The sequence below is a fragment of the Lytechinus pictus genome, chromosome 14 (genome assembly GCF_037042905.1).
Source record: "Lytechinus pictus isolate F3 Inbred chromosome 14, Lp3.0, whole genome shotgun sequence".
NCBI lineage: Eukaryota > Metazoa > Echinodermata > Echinoidea > Temnopleuroida > Toxopneustidae > Lytechinus > Lytechinus pictus.
In genome coordinates, this window is record NC_087258.1 from 11,652,375 (window position 1) to 11,671,684 (window position 19,310).

Genomic DNA, 19,310 nt, shown 5'->3' on the forward strand with positions numbered 1-19,310 from the left:
AGTTGTACGTGTGTGATATCACAGATCTTGGTCGCATTGCCGATGGGAGGATCTACATGGCACTAGTGATCTCAATATTCAAATGCTCATAACTTTCTTATTATTCATTCAATCTTTCTCAAACTTTCAACAATATGTTTCTTTGATTTTTCTCTTTGATATGGATTCAGCTAGTTTCAAGGGTTTCATTCTCCTTTAATAGAACTAGTCTAGATTAGGAGGCGTTGAAACGTTTGGACCAAACATAGGATCGGAGGAAAGAGTAATTTCATGGGAGATGGGGCACAGGGGATACAGGGGAGGGGGGGGGGGTAACCTGCCTGTGGGCTGTTGACCCACAGTAAACATATTTACATCTGGAAATATATAGGCCGTAGCTGTAAGTGTGACATCCGGAGGAAGAAGCATTTACACTCTTCATTTCACAAAACAGTTATATGCACATTTCGGTCGGTATGCAAATGAGGGAACTGATGACATCACTCACTCACTATTTATTTTGTATTATATTATATGCAATATGAAACATTTTGATTTTCTCGTCATTGTCATGTGAAATAAAGTTTCATTCCTCCCTGAACACGTGGAATTCCACTATTTTAACATTTTGTGGTTCAGGCAAGGAGGTTCTAATTGTCAAATTCGTAAAAATTGAAATATTGTATAATTCAAATAATGAAAAACAAAAGAAATAGTGAGTAAGTGACATCATCGACTCTCTCATTTGGATATAACTGACTCGTTCATATAACTATTTTGTGAAAAATAAGCGTAACTTTGAAATGTCATAACTTTCTTATTTTACATCCGACTTTTAATTGATGAAATTTTCAGCCTAGCATTGTGCTTGTCTGATTTTTCTCGAATGATTCAAATCAACAATTTTCTGAGGTGGACTTGACCTTTAAAAGGGAAGTTCACCCCGACAAAAGGATAGAAGAATTATTAAAAAAATAGGTTAAAGGAAAATCCGTCAAAGATCTAAAAAAAAGTTATCAGAATTAGATTTTTTTTTATTTGTGACGTCATATACGAGCAGCTTCCCATGCATCGTGAAAAAAAATTCTAGAAATGTCATTTTCTTAAAAAAATGAAAATGGATTTTATTACACCTTCAGCATATCAGCAGACAAATCATTTCATACTTACTCCTGAAAAAAGAGAATTTTTGTCATGAACCATTAAAAAAATGAAATTTATGCATTTCATATTACATAGCATATGGGGCAGCGGCAGCTGCACGTAATGTAAACGCGGATCACAAATTAAAAACTTAAAGTTATAATATTTTTCAAACTTTGATGGATTTTCCTCAAACCTTTACCGATATTTTTTTTTCTATTTTTACAACAAACTTAAAGTGACCAATTTCGCTTAATTTGTCCAAAATTGTGTTTTGGCAAAAAGGGAACAGTTATAATTTCTGTGCCCGTACCCCGGCCATTCTGAAATCTGGCCTGGATCCGCGCATTGGTGGCGGAAGCATAAAAATAGCAAATGAGACGCAGGGGCCGATCCAGCTTTAGCCATCGGGGGGGGGGGGGGTGGAAAAATACCTTCATCCACATTTTCCCCGATCGGCCGCTAAAAAAATTAAAAGCTAAATATTTTGTTTCGTTTTGAGAGGGGTATTCCTATGACTGAAATTTTAAGTGCCTCTTAGCTTTATTTTCACAAACAAGATAAGATACTCAAAAGGCCTAAATGAATAATTTTTGGAAATTTCATGTATGAACAAGATGTGTAGGCCTATATACACAAATGCAAACACAAGCCATGGCCCTGGGAAGCGGGGGTGCAGGGGATGCTTCGATCAGCACCACCCAAAATTTTCTTGGGCCCGTGCTGCATGTATTATTTTCCATAGGCAGCACCCGGAGAGGTATTCTGGGAGATGTGTAAAAATGACCTTCATTTTGTAGTGAAACCTTGCAGTGAAAACTCCTTTTTCTTTTCAAATTTACATCAGTACTCTTAGTAAAAAAATCGTTCCAAGGGCCCCGGCGCAATTCCAACCGGAAAAGGGAATACAAATTTTTGTAAAAAAAACGCAAAACGGCGCGAGCTGACTTTTTTATACTCTATTTTTAAAATAGTACTATAGGCACATTTTTTAAAAAACAAGTTGCGTTTCTTAATAATTAAAACGTACGAGCCCGGATCGCGAGCTAATTCCTGTTTTTTTTAAATTTATATATTGACTCGAAAGGAAATCTTTTAAGCACTTTTAACATTCAGGAAAAGAAGAGAATATGGGTTTCATTAAAATTATGATGCCGGCAAGAAGCGCGTGCTGATTTATTTATTTATTTTTTTTTTTTTTTTAGGGGGGGGGGGCGATTTCGACCTATGAATTTGACATTTGAGCAAATGTTATAGGCCTGATCATGAACAGGATTCGTATCTAACTATAAGCAACTCATGCGAATGTAAAGCGCGAGCCTGAAATATTTGATAGAGGCCGGCCTACACTGACTTGAAAAGTGTGCATTTCTGAAGGAGTGAAATAAACACATTTAGGCTTGATATAGAAAAAAATGATGTTTCTATTATAATCCCCCTCATAGTATAAAATCACTTTCAATTTCTCGAGAATGAATTGGGAATAATATCACACGAAAAAGGCTCTATAATCAAATCATGCTAATGGTGGAGCTGCTGTACAATCAGCGGCGTAACAGGGGTCGGTGGCCGGGGGGGGGGGGGGGGGGCAAGAGCCAAAAAATTTCCCGGTCATATCATGGTATGAACAGGTGTAATGAGGCGACTATTTTGAGAAGGCCAGACATTGCGTATCAGGCAGAATTTATCTTGTAAAAAAAGTTGCGAGCGAGCGAAGCGAGCGAGCAAAAATTTTGACCTTTTTAATACAAAAATCCAATTTTGGGATAGATTTTAACATGATATCCAGAGAATAATATATTTCACTCTTCTCTCTTTAGATTCCTTTTTTGTGGTCTGTACGCCACTGTGAACAGGATTCTTTGCGGCAGTAGCGTGAAGAGTAAAAAAAAAAAAACGAAGGGCGCAGTATAGCACATGTGCTAAAAAGCTGCTTTATATAAGTCCCGAGCGAGCGAAGCGAGCGAGAAAAAATCACCTTTTCCTGAGAATCTAACTTTGAGTTATTTTTTATTCAGTAAATAAAATCATATCCTACACTTTTCCTTTGCTTTTCTTTCCTCCTTTTTTGTTGTTCTTGTTTGTAGAACTTTTTGAAGCCATGGCCCAACCCTTCCATACGCTGTGCTGTGCGGTTGGGGTCCGGGGCGGAGCCCCCGGAACTTCTTGATATCAAAGCCATTTAAACCTCGCAGATTGCCGCTATTTTAATCAAATCGCGGGCATATACAGAATGTAGCTTTATTTTACACAACACATTTATTCAACCCAGTTGCGTAATGAACCAAATATTTTGAGGGAGCAAAACATTGCAATGTGGGAAAAATTTGTAAAAAGTCGCCAGCGTGCAAAGCGAGCTGGAAAAAAAAAATGCCCATTGTAATTAAATTCTAATTATGTGATTGATTTTTCCATTATATTCAGCAAATAACACCTTTTATTGTTTCCATTCATTTCATACGTTGTCTCCTATAATTTATTTTATTTCCTTTTGGGTGTGGAACCAAGACCCCCCCCCCCCGCCTGTCTGCCAGTGATTGAACGGGGGGCGTTATAGATGAATGTTATAAATGAAGAGCCCCCCGGTAGCTTATTTGCATAACATTTAGCAAGCTTAAAGCACAATGTTGTATGCAGTCCATTAGCTTTTGACTAATTACATTCTACCTTCGTTTCCCGCAATTGTTTGCCATTTTTTCATCTTTAATTTATTTCCCACCCTGCTATTGCATTACATAGGCCTATTTCGGAATGATTTGCTCTTTCTCATATGTTTTTCTTTCGTATATTTTTCCGCTTTCCTTCCTTTTCCATTTAAAAAAAAGTTTTTTTCTTCGTTTTCTTTTCACTTTTCCCTTTCCTTTTCCTCCTTTCCTTTTCCCCTTTCCTTCCCCTAATTTCCCTTTCTTTCTCCCACTTTTTTTGTCTTTTTCCCGTTTTTCTTTTATTTTCCCGGTGAAATCCGCCAGGGGGGGCAACTTGCCCCCCCCCCTGCCCCCCCGCCTGTTACGCCACTGTGTACAATGTGACGTTACCGGCAATATCAAAATTTACAAAATTCATGCTCCGTTATTCTTTAATTGTCGTATTTTCATCAAACTTTCAGCAAAAAATTTCTCTATATTTTTTTTTTGGCATTCATTAAAAACAACTTATCGTCAAAGTGTATATACTCCCCCTTTAATTCAAAACAATTTGAGACGTGAAGAATTTTTTATATTAAAAAAAAATGTTTTTATTCCTTTATTTATAGCTGTGCTGATCAGCCAGCATGTATGCAGCAATTAAGTGCAGTATGCGGAAACGCACTGAACTAATGGTGACGTCCACTGAGATGTGATTGTAGAAAAAAAATGATCAAGTAGAAAAAAATGATGAAGGTACGGTATCATATTCTAAATTTATCATGAGAATCAGATATTAATTTTGTTGTCACGCAACCAAGAGTAAAGACAGATTATCAAAGTAGGGTTTCCTTTGCTTCAGCCCCCCCCCCCCCCCCAATTTTCCAGAACCGTGTACAAAAACGTAAAAATCATACCATAGGATTGTGATTTTTTGCATGGGCAGCCCCCCCCCCCCCCCCCCACTTTGAAAACCGTTCCGCAGCCCCTGTAAAATCATGTTTTTTTAAGTCGAACCAATCCCAAGTGATGCAGGGCAACCAAATTCGTATCTTTGGTTTCGGTCGGCCGGTCGTCGGCGGTCGATATAGCCGGCCTAGCCTAGCCTGGAACGCGCGGCACGCGCCGTCTCTTTTTACTGGGTGATCACTGACGGGCAAAATTGCGAAAGGAACTCTGCCATCAAAATGTCAAATTCTAATTTAAAGAATGTGAAAGAGGGTAAGAAAACTGTTAAGTTTTATTTTAATCTAGCAACGATGCCACGATGTGCATACTGGCTACTAGTAGAGGGGTTAATCTTTGTATTTTTGTGTTATTCTACACTATCTTTTTTAATTACATTCACCTCAGTCCGACATGTCCATATTCATGTCGGACGAGACACACTGGCCTCTGTTCTGAGCCATAGCCAGTGGCTTCCAATTTTTCAAAACGTAACCTCTTGGAATTTACTCTGAAAGTTCCTGGAATTTTACAAAATATCTCGGAATTTAAAAAAATGATCTCTAGTCTTTCATAATATGTTATAGATCTAGTAGTTCTCTTCTACACACAAAAAAGATGAAATTCTATTTACTTTGGTCTTTGCTGTATTTTTATTTTAAATTTAAATTTTAATGAGCCAAAAATTTTGAGGGGGAGAAATATTACTAAAATAGACGTATGGCAAGTTCCCCCAAGTCTGCGTAGTCCCCCTTGTCTGCGCACACGCGTATCTGCGCGATTCTAGTAAAAGAAGATACGCAATGAGCACGAACTTTACACATGCAATACTAGGCCTAGCAATACATAGACAGGTATTCTTTAAAAAGTCCGACTCAAAATGGTGGAAAAATAATGAATTTAGGGCATTTCATATGATGGCCTCAAAATGCAGCCTTTCTCATCAAAATCCCAGAATCGTGTGCAAAGTGAATGAGTGCGCAGACAGGGGGTACCGTTTTTTTTTTCAATCTGAAAATGACTGCCCGAGGTTTTTTCAAGAAAATCCTATATTTTCTTTCATTTTTTTTAATGAGAAATTTGGTACACTTGCTCTTAATAATATAAGGAACATTATTAACTGAAAAGTTTTGTGAAATAAGAAGAAATTCATGTTAAATCTTAACTCAAATTGTTAGGTGCACAGACTTGGGACCCACCATCATAGCACTCCTAGTACCAATGAGGTCCAACATTACATGTATGGACCTCATAGGCGACATCAGTAGTATTTTTGGTTAGAAATCTCTGAGAACAGGATATTTAGGCAATTATATCACAAGTACAAGCTCTATTCCTTTCTCTTATTTAAATTATAATTTTATAGTGTAAATGCATCGTTAGCAACAACAAAAAATGAAAGAAATGAAGGGGAACTTACATTTTCACGGCTTTTTCCTGATTTTCTGGGCAGCTGCTCTTCTCTTCTGACTCGCGATCGAAGCTGATATGAAGATCACGTGATTCGCGTTCTCGTCAGCTGATCGGTTGGTTATTCTTTTCGTCAGACGTTAATAATATATATTTTATAATGCTAGCATTCATCGCTAATTTAGGTGAAAGAGATTGAAGTTAAACAGCGCCAGGTCGGAATCATAATTATTTTGGAAGAGTGTATTTATACACTCGATCTCATACCTGACGTAGACGGCGCTATTCAACAAATGCACAATCTTCAATATAAAAAATAAAACAGAAAGAACGCCTTGAACACAGGCCAAAATGCCTAACGATTTATCCGCGGCATTAACAACTATCGTAAAGGGCGCTCCATTTATCAATAAAGATGGACGCTAAGCTGTCTATGGCGACAAAATTTGCCGCAAATATTTACGAAGAATTGTGAGAAATGGTCTGAAAATGCAACAAAAGAACCGGTGAGTACCGATTAAACATTATTAAAGTTATAAATAGATTATACATACCTTGTAGATTTAGTTTTTAAGGTGATATTAGTGCTTAGTTCTAAGCTAGGGAGGCCCAAACGCGCGTGAGTGGAGTCCCAGTTTATTAGCACGGGTAAGTATTGGGGTGTCGCCTAGAGTGCATCATAGTTCTATAGACCTATCGGGCAAAAGAATTTCGAGCGAGAGATCCAATTTTGAGATAAATTTTTACATAATATTCAGAAAATATTTCTGGAATTGAAATGATAACTTCCCGGAATTTCTCACTTCCCGAAATGATCTTGGAAAATAGCAAAACTTCCCGGAATTTCCTGGATTTTGGGAAGAGTGGAAGCACTGCACTGCTCTGAGCACAACGAATCTCGCGCTCGCAATAACGTGAGTGGGCAGAGCTGAGCTGCAGTATTATCAAACAATTTCAGCATATCTGTATCTGTATTGTTGAGTCAGCAAAATAAGTCATCAAACTGCCACCATAAATAAACGAATAGGTCTAGATCTACCTACTAACATTTTTGCCCGAGATCAGTTAGAATCTAGACCTACCTGTACTTCTTGATCTAACGTGTTAGATCTACACTTTAGTTTAGTGTACTCTACACTCACAGTTCTAACTTTTTTGTTAGACCTTTTTTTTATAATGGGGTGACCATAATTTGTGCACATTTTAAAAATTATGAAGAAGATTTAAAAAACAAAATTCTCACAGTTCACACAAAATCAATCAAAATCATGAATAGATCTTACAAACAAAAGGCAAGATCCCAAAATCAAAATTGCTTGACGGAATTATGAAGTAGGTCAAGGGTTTTGCTGGTATCGCAATCTCAAAATTCCATGGCAATTGACTCATGCATGCTCGGCTGAATAAGTGTCATAAAAAGTGTAACCTTAATTTGCGCACAATCGTTTTTGCAAAGCTTTAGTAATTAAATCCAACAGACAAAGGTAAGATAATTGTATCAGATGGAGGTTAAAATGCCTAAATTTGGTTGGTATCACATTTTACTTACGTATCTGGAGACCTCTGCTTGCAAATTGGCGATTTGTCGTTGCTTGTCGAGAAGTTGGATTTTCTCAGAACAAATTTGCTGATATTTTTTCAATATTTTCACAAATTGATACGGTCTTACCTTCAAGAAAATTACCACACTGAGATTTTCAACCATGTGCAAAATTAGGTGATGCGTGAATTAAGTTCACACTACCATACAAAAACTTATCAATCAGCTGAAAAAGGCTTGTTTCACAAAAGGCTTCCAAACTAGTTAGGCTCTACTTGATGACCGACGTGCATAACCTACATAAAAAAGCGCTAGAACTTCAACTACGATCTGTATTTAGGGATGTAATGTCACAATAAAAGTAAGTTAATTCGATGTGTAAGTTGGCGCAATTAATTTTGATTGCATTAATTCTTGTGTATTTCAGAAGCGATGGACAGTACATCGTCAGAGGGTGGAGTGAATCGTGCCACACCCAACGGCTCAGAAGCAGAGATTGAGGCAGCAGCACTGCCTGTTAAACTGGCTGGAGACGCCTTAGAAGAACTACTAGAGCATATGGAGGACTATGCACCTACTGTAAGTGTTCACAAGCTCCCCTCTTTAAACTTAAAGGACAAGTTCACCCCAACAAAAAGTTGATTTGAATAAAAAGAGAAAAATCCAAAAAAGAATAACACTGAAAATTTCATCAAAATCGGATGGAGAATAAGAAAGTTATGACAAATTTTTGAGTTTCGCTTGATTTCACAAAACAGTTATATTCACATCCTGGTCGGTATGCAAATGAGGGGACTGATGACATCACTCACTATTTCTTTTGTATTTTATTATATGAAATATGAAATATTCAATTTTTATCCCCGCTGTCCTGTGAAACAAAGTTTTCTTTCTCCCTGAACATGTGGTATTACCATTGTTTTAAAGATAAATTCCAGTTTTGGGAACGATCTCAAAATGACTTTTTACAGAATTTAATATAATGATCACCAAAGTGTCTGTTTGTATGAATAAAAAATATGTGCCAAAGGATTCTGGAAGAAATTGTGTAATTGCTGAGAAATAAGCAAAATAAGCGCGGATTCGGTCACTTCCGTCGGGTCTTTATTCCAGCAATAATAATACACTGTCCCACGTGTGCCTATCTGTGTTGGCGATCTTCAGTGTGATCGTTTTTAGCCAGATATTATGATTTCACAATGTTCAGTTTATGTAACTGTACCAGATCTAGATCCACGATGATATAGCAATACTTTACCTTGGTCTTACAGACTTTCTCACGAAATCAGTGTTTTACTGCAACTACGTTCATTTAGCTTTAACATTTTATGGTTCAATCAAGTTGGTCCTTATTGTCAAATCTGTAAAAATTGAAATATTGTATAATTCAAACAATTAAATACAAAAGAAATAGTGGGGGACATCATCGACCCTCTCATGTACGTGTCACTGAGTTGTGCATATAACTGTTTTATGAAAATAAGCGAAACTTTAGATTGTTGTAACTTTCTTACTTTACATCTGATTTTGATGAAATTTTCAGTGTTATGCTTGTTTCATTTTTCTCTATTGATTAGAATCAACATTTTTCTGGGGTGGACTTGACCTTTAAAGTTGGTCTGTGGGATTCTTTCGAATAGACTCAGCTACTGTAAGCTAGTCTTGATACACATAGTCATCCAGGTTTTAAATTCGGTTTAGTCCCTGACTACGGGGGTGGCTGGATTTACCTTGCACTCACAGCGATCATCCTCACCCCCTTCCCCCACTTTATTCAGTGCTTCTTTCCTCAACCCAACCTGCCTACTCCCCTCCACCACTTGCTTTTCCATGTCTTCTTTGGTCACCACCTTTCCCCTCTAACCTTACCTGTTGATAAAACAATTGGAAATGTATCCCTAGAACATACACCTTCTATAATATGCTTTTCACATTGCATTTCCTTAACCCCATCCTTAACCCCGGACTATCCTTAACCCCATACTATCTTTTTTTGGATTCACACTGTCTTTCTTAACTCTTTGCCCGCCACGGACGACTCGCGGCACATACAGCGGACTGCCAACGACGACTCAAGTCACAGTTCGCACACAATGCATACAGAACGCATTTAATTGTAATTGTGTGCACATACATACAATAGCGACGCGTGTATTGCATTGTTTACGAATCTAGCATTCGTGTTATAGCTTTCGCCGACGTTGTTTACATAGAGATTTTTCGCATAAAATTGAGTTTTTTTAACTGCTTTAGGATATATTTCGATGAGCTTTCAATAGCTTGCACTGCTTTCCTTGTAATAAAAGAATGATACAAATTGCTACCTCCCTATAACAATATTAGGATCAAAGTATCAATAGACGGGAAGTCTCCCAGGACAGGAAGTCTATTGAGAAGTAGCCAGGGACAATTACAATAGAAGAGTTTAGTTCATTGTCAGTTTACTCTTTTTGAATGCCCCATTTCAATCCTAAACTGCTTAGCTCATAATGACCATAAAGACATGGATTTGATATGTAATGAAAGCTAAAGAACACATCTTTTCAATGGACTAACTTAGAAATTTAACCTTCATTAGGAAGTATTGAATATAAGAGGTATAAAATACCCTCCTAAACGAAAAATTGGAAACAGAATATAAAGTTAAAATTCTCAAAATCTATGATTTTATACATAGCAAAAATGATACCATTGGCAAGAGTATTCATTTCTCTAAAACTTTGCTACACAATTTTTTTCAATGCGACAAACCAGTAAAAAGTTATTGCGAGTTGAATAAGACAGTGCACGCAAACCCCCTCTGAATGTGGCACCCCAAAATTAATGTGGCGCAGGGGGGATAGTGTACGTGGCGGGCAAAGAGTTAACCCCATACTATCTGCTTAGCCGGGGTTAACGCCTTTACCCCGGACTATCCCACAGTTCATGAATATTGATGATTTTACCATACAGAGCGTGATTAACGTGCAATTTCGACTTCTGTGATTGGCTACTGCTTAGCCCCACTTTTGCTTAGCCCTGTTTCGTTTCACACTGCATCTCTTAGCACCGCAATTGTGGTGCTAGCACCTCAATAAGCCGGCTAACCCTGCTTTTTTGCAGGGCCAGATAGTACCGTACTATTTACCGTGCTAGCCCACTTTGCTAAAACGTAGTGTGAAAACGAAGTGGGCTAAGCTTAACCCCGGGAAATTGGTGGGGCTAAGACCCCCCCCCCCCCCTTAGCCCCACCAATTTCCTGGGGTTAAGGGAAAAAATGCAGTGTGAAAAGCATATAAGTGTTCAACTGGAACTGTCCTCTGATGAGATCAGTTGCCCGGTAAGGTCCTCTCGATTGGACTCCCTTACTGGAAACGAGTCTTGATACATATACCATTTGTTAGAATAATTGAAAATGTAAATCCTAGAGCATATGGAAGACTATGTATGCAGCAACCGTAATTGTTCACAAGCTCAAAAGTTTAATGCGGGACTGTCCACCAATGAGGTCAATTTGGGTTTAGGTGTGTTTGTAATTTAGCCTTTCCATAGGTGTATCAATCAGGTATATTTTATTCATCTGGAACTGACTTTTGGTTTTAATAAAAGCAGAAACAAAGGTAAAAGTTTGTTGAAAATCCATCAAACAATAACAAATTTGTGAATGACTAAAGTTTTTATTAAGTGTGATATCAAAGACTTGCAGCTTCTCCCTACATGTATGTTGTGGGTGTGTCATGGTCTAGTGGTTGTGACTCTCGCCTTTCAAACAGAGGGTTATATCCTAGCCATGGCATGTCTTTCTTCAGCAATGAATTTATCTACAGGGTGAATTAGTATCGGCAAGTTTTTCCCCCATCTCATATTATTAATAGTATTATATGAGTTAAAAAATATATATTATATCAACAGATTGAGAGTGATTTTATTTTTGGGCAATATAGACACATCAGTCTATACCCCCTTTTTCTATCAGAAAATATGTTTATTCATCATGTTCCATTTAAAATATTGAAATTTTTTAAAATAATGTTCAAATTGAGTTTCAATATACATGTACTGTACTTAATCCAATTATGTGAGTCCCTGCAATTGTTTTTTTTTCAGATTCCAGACGCAGTGACAGGTTATTATCTGAATAGAGCTGGATTTGAGGCCTCAGATCCTAGACTGTAAGTGGATGTGGATGTATCTAAATTGTTCCCCCTTTTTCCCCCACTAATGTGAAGTAAAAATAGTAGCAGTTCAATGCCAGAAGTTTGTAACCTCAAATCAAGTTGTTTAAGATGCATGTATAGGCACCTCTCTCACATTTTTGTTCTTCATTATGGAATTGGTGTCCTGGTCATAATAACCCAACAGTGAAGAGCAAAAAGCTGGGTACTTATCTGAGCATTTAGCTGCAGCGATCAGTGCACAGATTCCACAGAAAAGTATGTATGTTGGGGGGGGGGGGGGGGGGGGAACAGGCCAAAATCTTTTATCATTATTATTTTTGGGTAGTGGGCCTTCTTTTCACAATGAAATGTCTACATCTGCAACATTGTAGAAGCTTTAACATTGCAGTAAATGGGGGGATTACAGGGGCTCTTTTTGTCTCGCCTGCATAGCAGAGCGAGACTATAGGCGCCGCTTTTCCGACGGCGACGGCGGCGGCGGCGTCAACATCAAATCTTAACCTAAGGTTAAGTTTTTGAAATGACATCATAACTTAGAAAGTATATGGACCTAGTTCATGAAACTTGGACATAAGGTTAATCAAGTATTACTGAACATCCTGCCTGAGTTTCAGGTCACATGACCAAGGTCAAAGGTCATTTAGGGTCAATGAACTTAGACCATGTTGGGAAAATTATTTTCAAAATCTTAACCGAAGGTTAAGTTTTTGAAATGACATCATAACTTAAAAAGTATATGGACCTAGTTCATGAAACTTGGGCATAAGGTTAATCAAGTATTAGTGAACATCCTGCTTGAGTTTCAGGTCACGTGACCAAGGTCAAAGGTCATTTAGGGTCAATGAACTTTGGTCAAGTTGGGGGCATTTGTTGAATTACTATCATAACTTTGAAAATTTATGGATCTAGTCCATGAAACTTGGACATAAGGTTAATCAAGTATTAGTGAACATCCTGCCTGAGTTTCAGGTCACATGACCAAGGTCAAAGGTCATTTAGGGTCAATGAACTTTGGCCAAGTTGGGGGTATTTGTTGAATTACCATCATAACTTTGAAAATTTATGGATTTAGTTCATGAAACTTGGACATTAGGTTAATCAAGTACCACTGAATATCCTGTGTGGGTTTCAGGTCACATGACCATGGTGAATGGTCATTTAAGGTCAATGAACTTTGGCCATGTTGGGCGTATATGTTAAATTACCATCCTAACTCTGAAAGTTTATGGATCTAGTTCATAAAACTTGGACATAAGAGTAATCAAGTATCACTGAACATCCTGTACGAGTTTCAGGTCACATGACCATGGTCAAAGGTCATTAAAGGTCAATGAACTTTGGCCGTGTTGGGGGTATTTGTTGAATTACCATCCTAACTCTGAAAGTTTATGGATCTAGTTCATAAAACTTGGGATATAAGAGTAATCAATCTTCACTGAACATCCCCTGTGAGTTTCAGGTCACAAAACCAAGTCAAAGGTCAGTTAAGGTCAATAAACTTAGGCCATGTTGGGGTAATTGTTGAAGTGCCATCATAACTTTGAAAGTTTATGGATAGAGAATGAATGAAATGTGGACATGGGTGTAGTTGACAAGTCTTAAGTCACCGTTCAAATGTCATCTATGGTCAATGAACGTGGTATTATATCATTATATGAATGGTGTTTTTGTGAATGATTATTTTATAGTAGTTTTCAAAGTTAGCACTGCTGCTATGTTAAATTGCGTAATGCAGGCGAGACTGCCAGAGGCGTTCCACTTGTTTAATTTTCTAGGGCTCTTTTGAGCATTTCGGAGGTGAAATCACCGGGAGGGGGGGGGGGGGATATTTTATGGTTGTTTCATCCTTCCACTATAATTCTCTGAGCATATTTCACTTGCTTAAAAATTGTTTTTGTTAATGAATATAATTCAAGCCCTATATGTATGCTCATTACTAAAAGGGAAAGCTTATTCTGACATCTGATGTTTTGTTAAAAATAGTCACTAGTCACATAATGGTTCGTATTCTGAAGTCGGGTTTAACTTAAACTCGGGTTTAAAATTGTGGTTTAAGTATGGGAAGCCAAAAGTATCAAAATTTTTATAAAGTTGTATGTTTCCTATGTTTGCTGTGCTTTTTCCTGATTCATCGATGGTGAAGACAATAATCTTTTTATACTTCCTAGACAATTATGAATGATTTGAGAGCCAAATGAGCTGAAATGTGATATCTCTGCCGTTAGTGATTTATGTAACAATTGGCTGTCCATAATTAAACCACAACTTTAAACCTGAGTTTAAGTTAAACCCGACTTCAGAATACGAATTCATCTTACTGGTATGCCACTAGCATATATGGAAGGGGAAATATATGTGGCAATAAATAAGGGAGAAATGTGGCAGAGACTTTGATGTTTAGATTTTATGTGCATGTTTCATATTTTTTAAAGCAATTTCTTCACCTTTATATTATATCCAAATTCCATACATTGCAGGGGTATTATCACCTTAAGCGACTCTAAATTCATATACTGCTCTATAAATTGACTGTATGCGATCAAATATCCCTGTGCATGTCTATTCATGCCCCTCCCACCCCCTTGCCCATGACAATGAAACAATAAATGTAAATTCTGTGCAATTCCGTAAAATAATCATCCTTTTTGTACATCTAACCCCCAATTTTCTCAAATTTTACTTAACTTCATAAACTGACCAAGTCATGGTCCTTTGACAGCATTTAAGACTGTCAAAAGAACCAGAAATCAGGGAAAGAAAATTTCATGAAGGTCCCACATAAAAATCATATGGGGGTCGGACGTACATTCTTCTAATTCCGATGTCTCTATCACAGATAGCCATCTGCTAGACCAAAAGCTTCAGTCTCTGTATTTTGGTTGTTCCGCTGAACTGCGTTGGCTCACTCATTATAGTAAAATGTCAGAAATTGTTGAATAAATCCCCATAAACGATGGTTATTCCTGTCTAGCCATCTGCCTGCTTTACTTTTATGCAATTTACATGTTTTCTTGTGATATTATTTTGTGTCTGCGTGTAGGGTTCGATTGGTTTCCATAGCAGCCCAAAAGTTCATCTCAGACATTGCCAACGATGCCCTGCAACACTGTAAGATGAGAGGATCGGGTCAAAGTTCAAAGAAATCTGTCAAAGTATGTATTTCCCCTGTAGATTGAATTCACAAAGTTTTGGCAGTTGAAGGAAGATTGATATGAAATATTAGTATTATGTTGGATGGCTTAGAATGGAATACCAGAAAATATTCCAACAGTTATGGTAAATATTTGCCCCGACAAGTGTAGTATTTTTTCCATGAAATAAAGCCATCCAATATAATAAATATCTATCCCACCCCCCCCCCCCAAAAAAAAAAAGAGAAAAAAGTTTGCTCGAACAACTCATGTCACTTACCACAATCAGTTAATATTGCCTCACTTCGTAAGATTATAATAGAAATGCGACTTAAAATGTGGTTTATTGTGACTTCCAGTGGTGGACCGTGACCCGGAGGAGACAAAGCATCGGAGGGGCACTGTATTGTTTGTGATCAGTGCTGTGCCCCTCCAATGCTTTGTCTTCATTTGTTATTATTGTGCTCTACGCTGTGTATCGCATTGCATTCAATGTTGTACGCATTGTATATTTCACGCATGCGCTTTAGATTGTTGAATACGGTCGCATATTCAACAGCAAGTTTTGTACAGGAGCCTATGGGATATTCACCGGATTTCGGTCCTTTTAGGGATACATACGCTCTGGTATTGAACAGGCATTTGATTCAGACCAAAATATTTATTTCTAATGCATCGCTACAACACTCTATATAGATAATAATAAATGTAACCTATTATCCCACCTTGTGGGAGTTTCATAAAGCTGTTCATAAGTTAAGAGCGACTTTAAGAACGACTGGTAAACCTTTCTTACACCCTAAATAATCACCATTGAACATTTAATGGTGAATATCATTTACCACATGAAAGGATCACCAGTCACTCTTAAAGTCACTCTTAACTTTAATACTTAAAGCTTTAACAGCTTTATGAAACGGCCCCAGGCTTATAGTAAAACGCTAAATGAATGGGGAGGGGTTAGGTTTGCCCCTAGATATTGTTCATGACAATTTTAGGACTTTAAGCTCCCAAAGCAACATTTCATGACCCTTATCTTTTGAGTCAGGTCAGGAATTTCCGAAGTCAAATTATGCATGATTTTGTACAGTATGCTTACAGACCCCAAATCGCTACAAAATTTGACTTCATGTACAAATAAACTTCAATTGAATTACAAAAGATGTACAGTGTAGAGTACAGTACCAGCTGCACAGATACATTGTTAGAGCTAACAGAGCACTAACAGGAGGCCCAGCCATGTCTTTTGGATTGTGATGTCAATGTTGATCCAGGATGTTAAAAAAACGTTTTGTTATGACATAGGCATCGCTGCAATATTATTGGTTGTAACAGGGCCATGGTTAGCACATTGTTAGTGCTAACAACGTTTCTAGTCCGTCGGTACAGCTTTAAAATGTCTAATTTGCTTGATTTCTTTTTTATTTCATTTTTCTTTTCCCTCTCTGAAGGACAAGCGCTACACTCTCACCATGGAAGACCTGAACCCTGCATTAACGGACCATGGAATTAACGTCAAGAAACCATACTACTTCACATAGCAGCATACAGGAACATGCATGAACCATGGAACATTGCACATGTATGCATGCAGGTACATGTGAGAAGCTGTTGAGAATATTTATACTGGCAATGCTCCAAGCTATGCGTTTCATTCTATGTGAATATCAGACATCAAGTTCTATTAGAGTGGGTAGCGGTAGGCAACTCCGAGAGGTCCTTGTGAGAAATATGAAGGTTTTTTGCCCTCCAGCTGGAAGTGAGAATTCATAAATATCCTTAGCATTACCCATGTTTGATGGTGATTTACCATGGATTGCCCTACAGTATACGCGCAGAAACAATTATATGGGACCACACACATATTATATGTGGTGATTTGTTGGATGTTCAGCCAACACTTTTCAGCTATTTCTTGTCGGCAAGTGACCATGGATTGCCCTACACTCAAAATCAAGCATTGGGGACCGCATACAGATCCTGGCCCCTTAGCACAAAGGTTAGCAATTAATCGCTAAATGCAATGGCCTATCAAGATCATTGTTGCATGCGCATTTTGCCCAGTAGACTGACCAGGAACCAATCAGATTTGCTCTTTCAAATTAGTGATTAATTTTTAACTTTGTTTACAGGGCCCAGATGGGATTCTCACTTGACCAGATCCAAATTCATCTAATATTCATTTTGACTCATTCAACATGGCCCCATCAGAAAAACCCAATTTGGCTTACAGCCTGTTCGTCAAATCAGCATTTTATTTTACATGTACAGTATATATGCATCTAATTATTCTAATATATTACAAGTATTTAATTACACACTTTACCCATTTACTATTTTCTCCAGTTATGAGTTTAAATGTACGATGGTTTGTCCATTTTGTCTTATGCTCATTTGGTCTAACACTGTAGATTAGCCAAACTGATGGTAGACCAAATGGTTCATAAAATGAAACGGGGACAAAGAAAGCAGCCTAATGGGAGATCGTTTGATGATTGAATTAAGTGATGATTGGTTTAGATGTGTATGAGACCAAGTGGCAATTGGAACCCATGGATATTCGCCCAAATTGAATGTTTCAGGGGACTTGAATTCAGACAAGATACTTGATGAAATGCTTAGAATCATTAAGCTATAAAGGTCGTAGGACTTAAGCCTTATAATCATCACCCTTCATAAATTTGTGAAGTTAACAAATGCTTTATTCTTTCATATTTTGTACTGGTATGTGATTATATCTAGGTAGATTTGTTTTAACATGATCACAAAGTAAACAAACAGTATAAATTCAATATACTTCTATGCTTATCACCATACTTAAGTTAACAAGTATTATTGTTAATTAATTGGATCATAAGAAGGCTTTTCCTTGTCACCTGTCAGTTGCAGTTGTAGAATTTCATTCATTGTGAGTCTATGACCACAGTCACCAGACGTGTATTGTATTTCCTCTTTTTCCTTTTTGAATCGAGTATGTCAGGATCTCACTTTTTATGATTTCACATCCTTTTTGTTTTTTGTATCTGTATATACATGTAGAGTGTATAGTTAATTGTTTCCTGGTACAAGGAAATTACATGTATACTATAATAATTGCAGATTGAAAAGAAATTTTGGCAAAAAAAAAATTAAGAAGGCTTGGTAACATGAAACTTTGAGCTGCTTATTTAGTATCAGTGTACAGAGTTGAGATGAATCACTGAATAAATTAATGGTTGTATTGTATTACATCCGCAAATTTAAAGACTGCCCCTTACCACCCGCCAAGTACAATGCCACCAGTATAGAATTTTCACTTAGAAGTGTTTTTTGTAATAACAGCTATGTCTCCATGTTTTGACATTTCTGAATTTGAGGAATTCCCAATATAAGCCTAAGCAGAATTTTCAGACCAGATCGTGTGATCGTACACATGTAGTTCTTTTTTTAATAGAGTTGTACAGATTTCTTTATTGTCCCTTGTAATTTTCTAATTCCTGATATTCTGGCTATTTGATGATTTTATTTAGAATCATACATTAACTTTACTGATCTATGAAATAAACTACCACAAAGTTACCAAATCTTTTTAATGTATATAGTAAATGTTGTGAAATGTACTTTCAACCTATCGTACACTACGTGATACATGTAGCCCTTCAGTGCCCCGTTGCACAAAAGTAAGATTTATGATAACTTTGCCATCCAGTGGTAACTACCATGTTTATGCTGATCAACAGCCAATCAGAGTCAAGGATTCCATGCAAGTTATCATTTGATGGCAATACCATATTGGTAACTTTGAGGCAATGGGACCCACATACAGCATGTTATTAATTAAACTGATTATAATTGATTTAAATGTTTGAATCTATTGTGGAAATAATGAGGTGTATTGGGTTATTTAATTGTGTGTGTATATTTAAGACACTATTTCATATTTGGAACAAGGTATTGCATATGACCCTGACCCCAATTATCCCCTGTGGAATTTTTCCACTTGTGAAAAATGTAGTAAATCTTGCTAAAATGTAATGGGCACAACTAACAAGAACATTTCATGTTTCCTCCTTTTACCCTAGTACAATAACTCAGAATCAAAATTAAGAGTTTGACTCAAAGCTTGTCCACAAATCCCAGTAGATCCCAAATGGGCACTTAAAGTAGTGTTTTTTTTTTAAAATGCCTTTGTGACTTCGACAGGTATATTTTTTCATTTTTTTGCACCCCCCTCCCTCCCTTAAAATTCCCTGAAAAAAAGATAGCGGTTACATTGTAGGTTATGATTTGAGAGAAATGCGAATTGTATGTAAGAAAGACAAAGAGGTAGAAAGGTGAGAAAGGGGTACAAAAGAGAGAAGGGGAGAGGTAGAGGGAGGGGAAAGAAAAGAGAAGGGGGGGG

At 37.3% G+C, this 19,310-nt stretch overlaps 1 protein-coding gene across 1 annotated transcript; it reads left to right on the forward strand.

Moving 5' to 3' along the window:
* The first annotated feature begins 4,779 nt into the window (after positions 1-4,779).
* On the forward strand, positions 4,780-18,770 carry LOC135156728 (transcription initiation factor TFIID subunit 10-like). The gene is made up of 5 exons (XM_064109782.1): positions 4,780-4,967; positions 8,069-8,220; positions 11,728-11,792; positions 14,839-14,950; positions 16,381-18,770. Exons 1-5 carry the CDS (start codon positions 4,934-4,936, stop codon positions 16,468-16,470), a joined length of 453 nt encoding a protein of 150 aa, XP_063965852.1. The 5' UTR covers positions 4,780-4,933; the 3' UTR covers positions 16,471-18,770.
* Positions 18,771-19,310: the final 540 nt, after the last annotated feature.

Excerpts from the sequence above, each read along its gene's own strand:
- LOC135156728 (XM_064109782.1), top strand. The coding sequence starts at position 4,934 with ATGTCAAATTCTAATTTAAAGAATGTGAAAGAGG. Across the intron at positions 4,968-8,068 it reads TTTAAAGAATGTGAAAGAGG|AAGCGATGGACAGTACATCG; the intron begins GTAAGAAAACTG and ends TGTGTATTTCAG. Across the intron at positions 11,793-14,838 it reads GAGGCCTCAGATCCTAGACT|GGTTCGATTGGTTTCCATAG; the intron begins GTAAGTGGATGT and ends GTCTGCGTGTAG.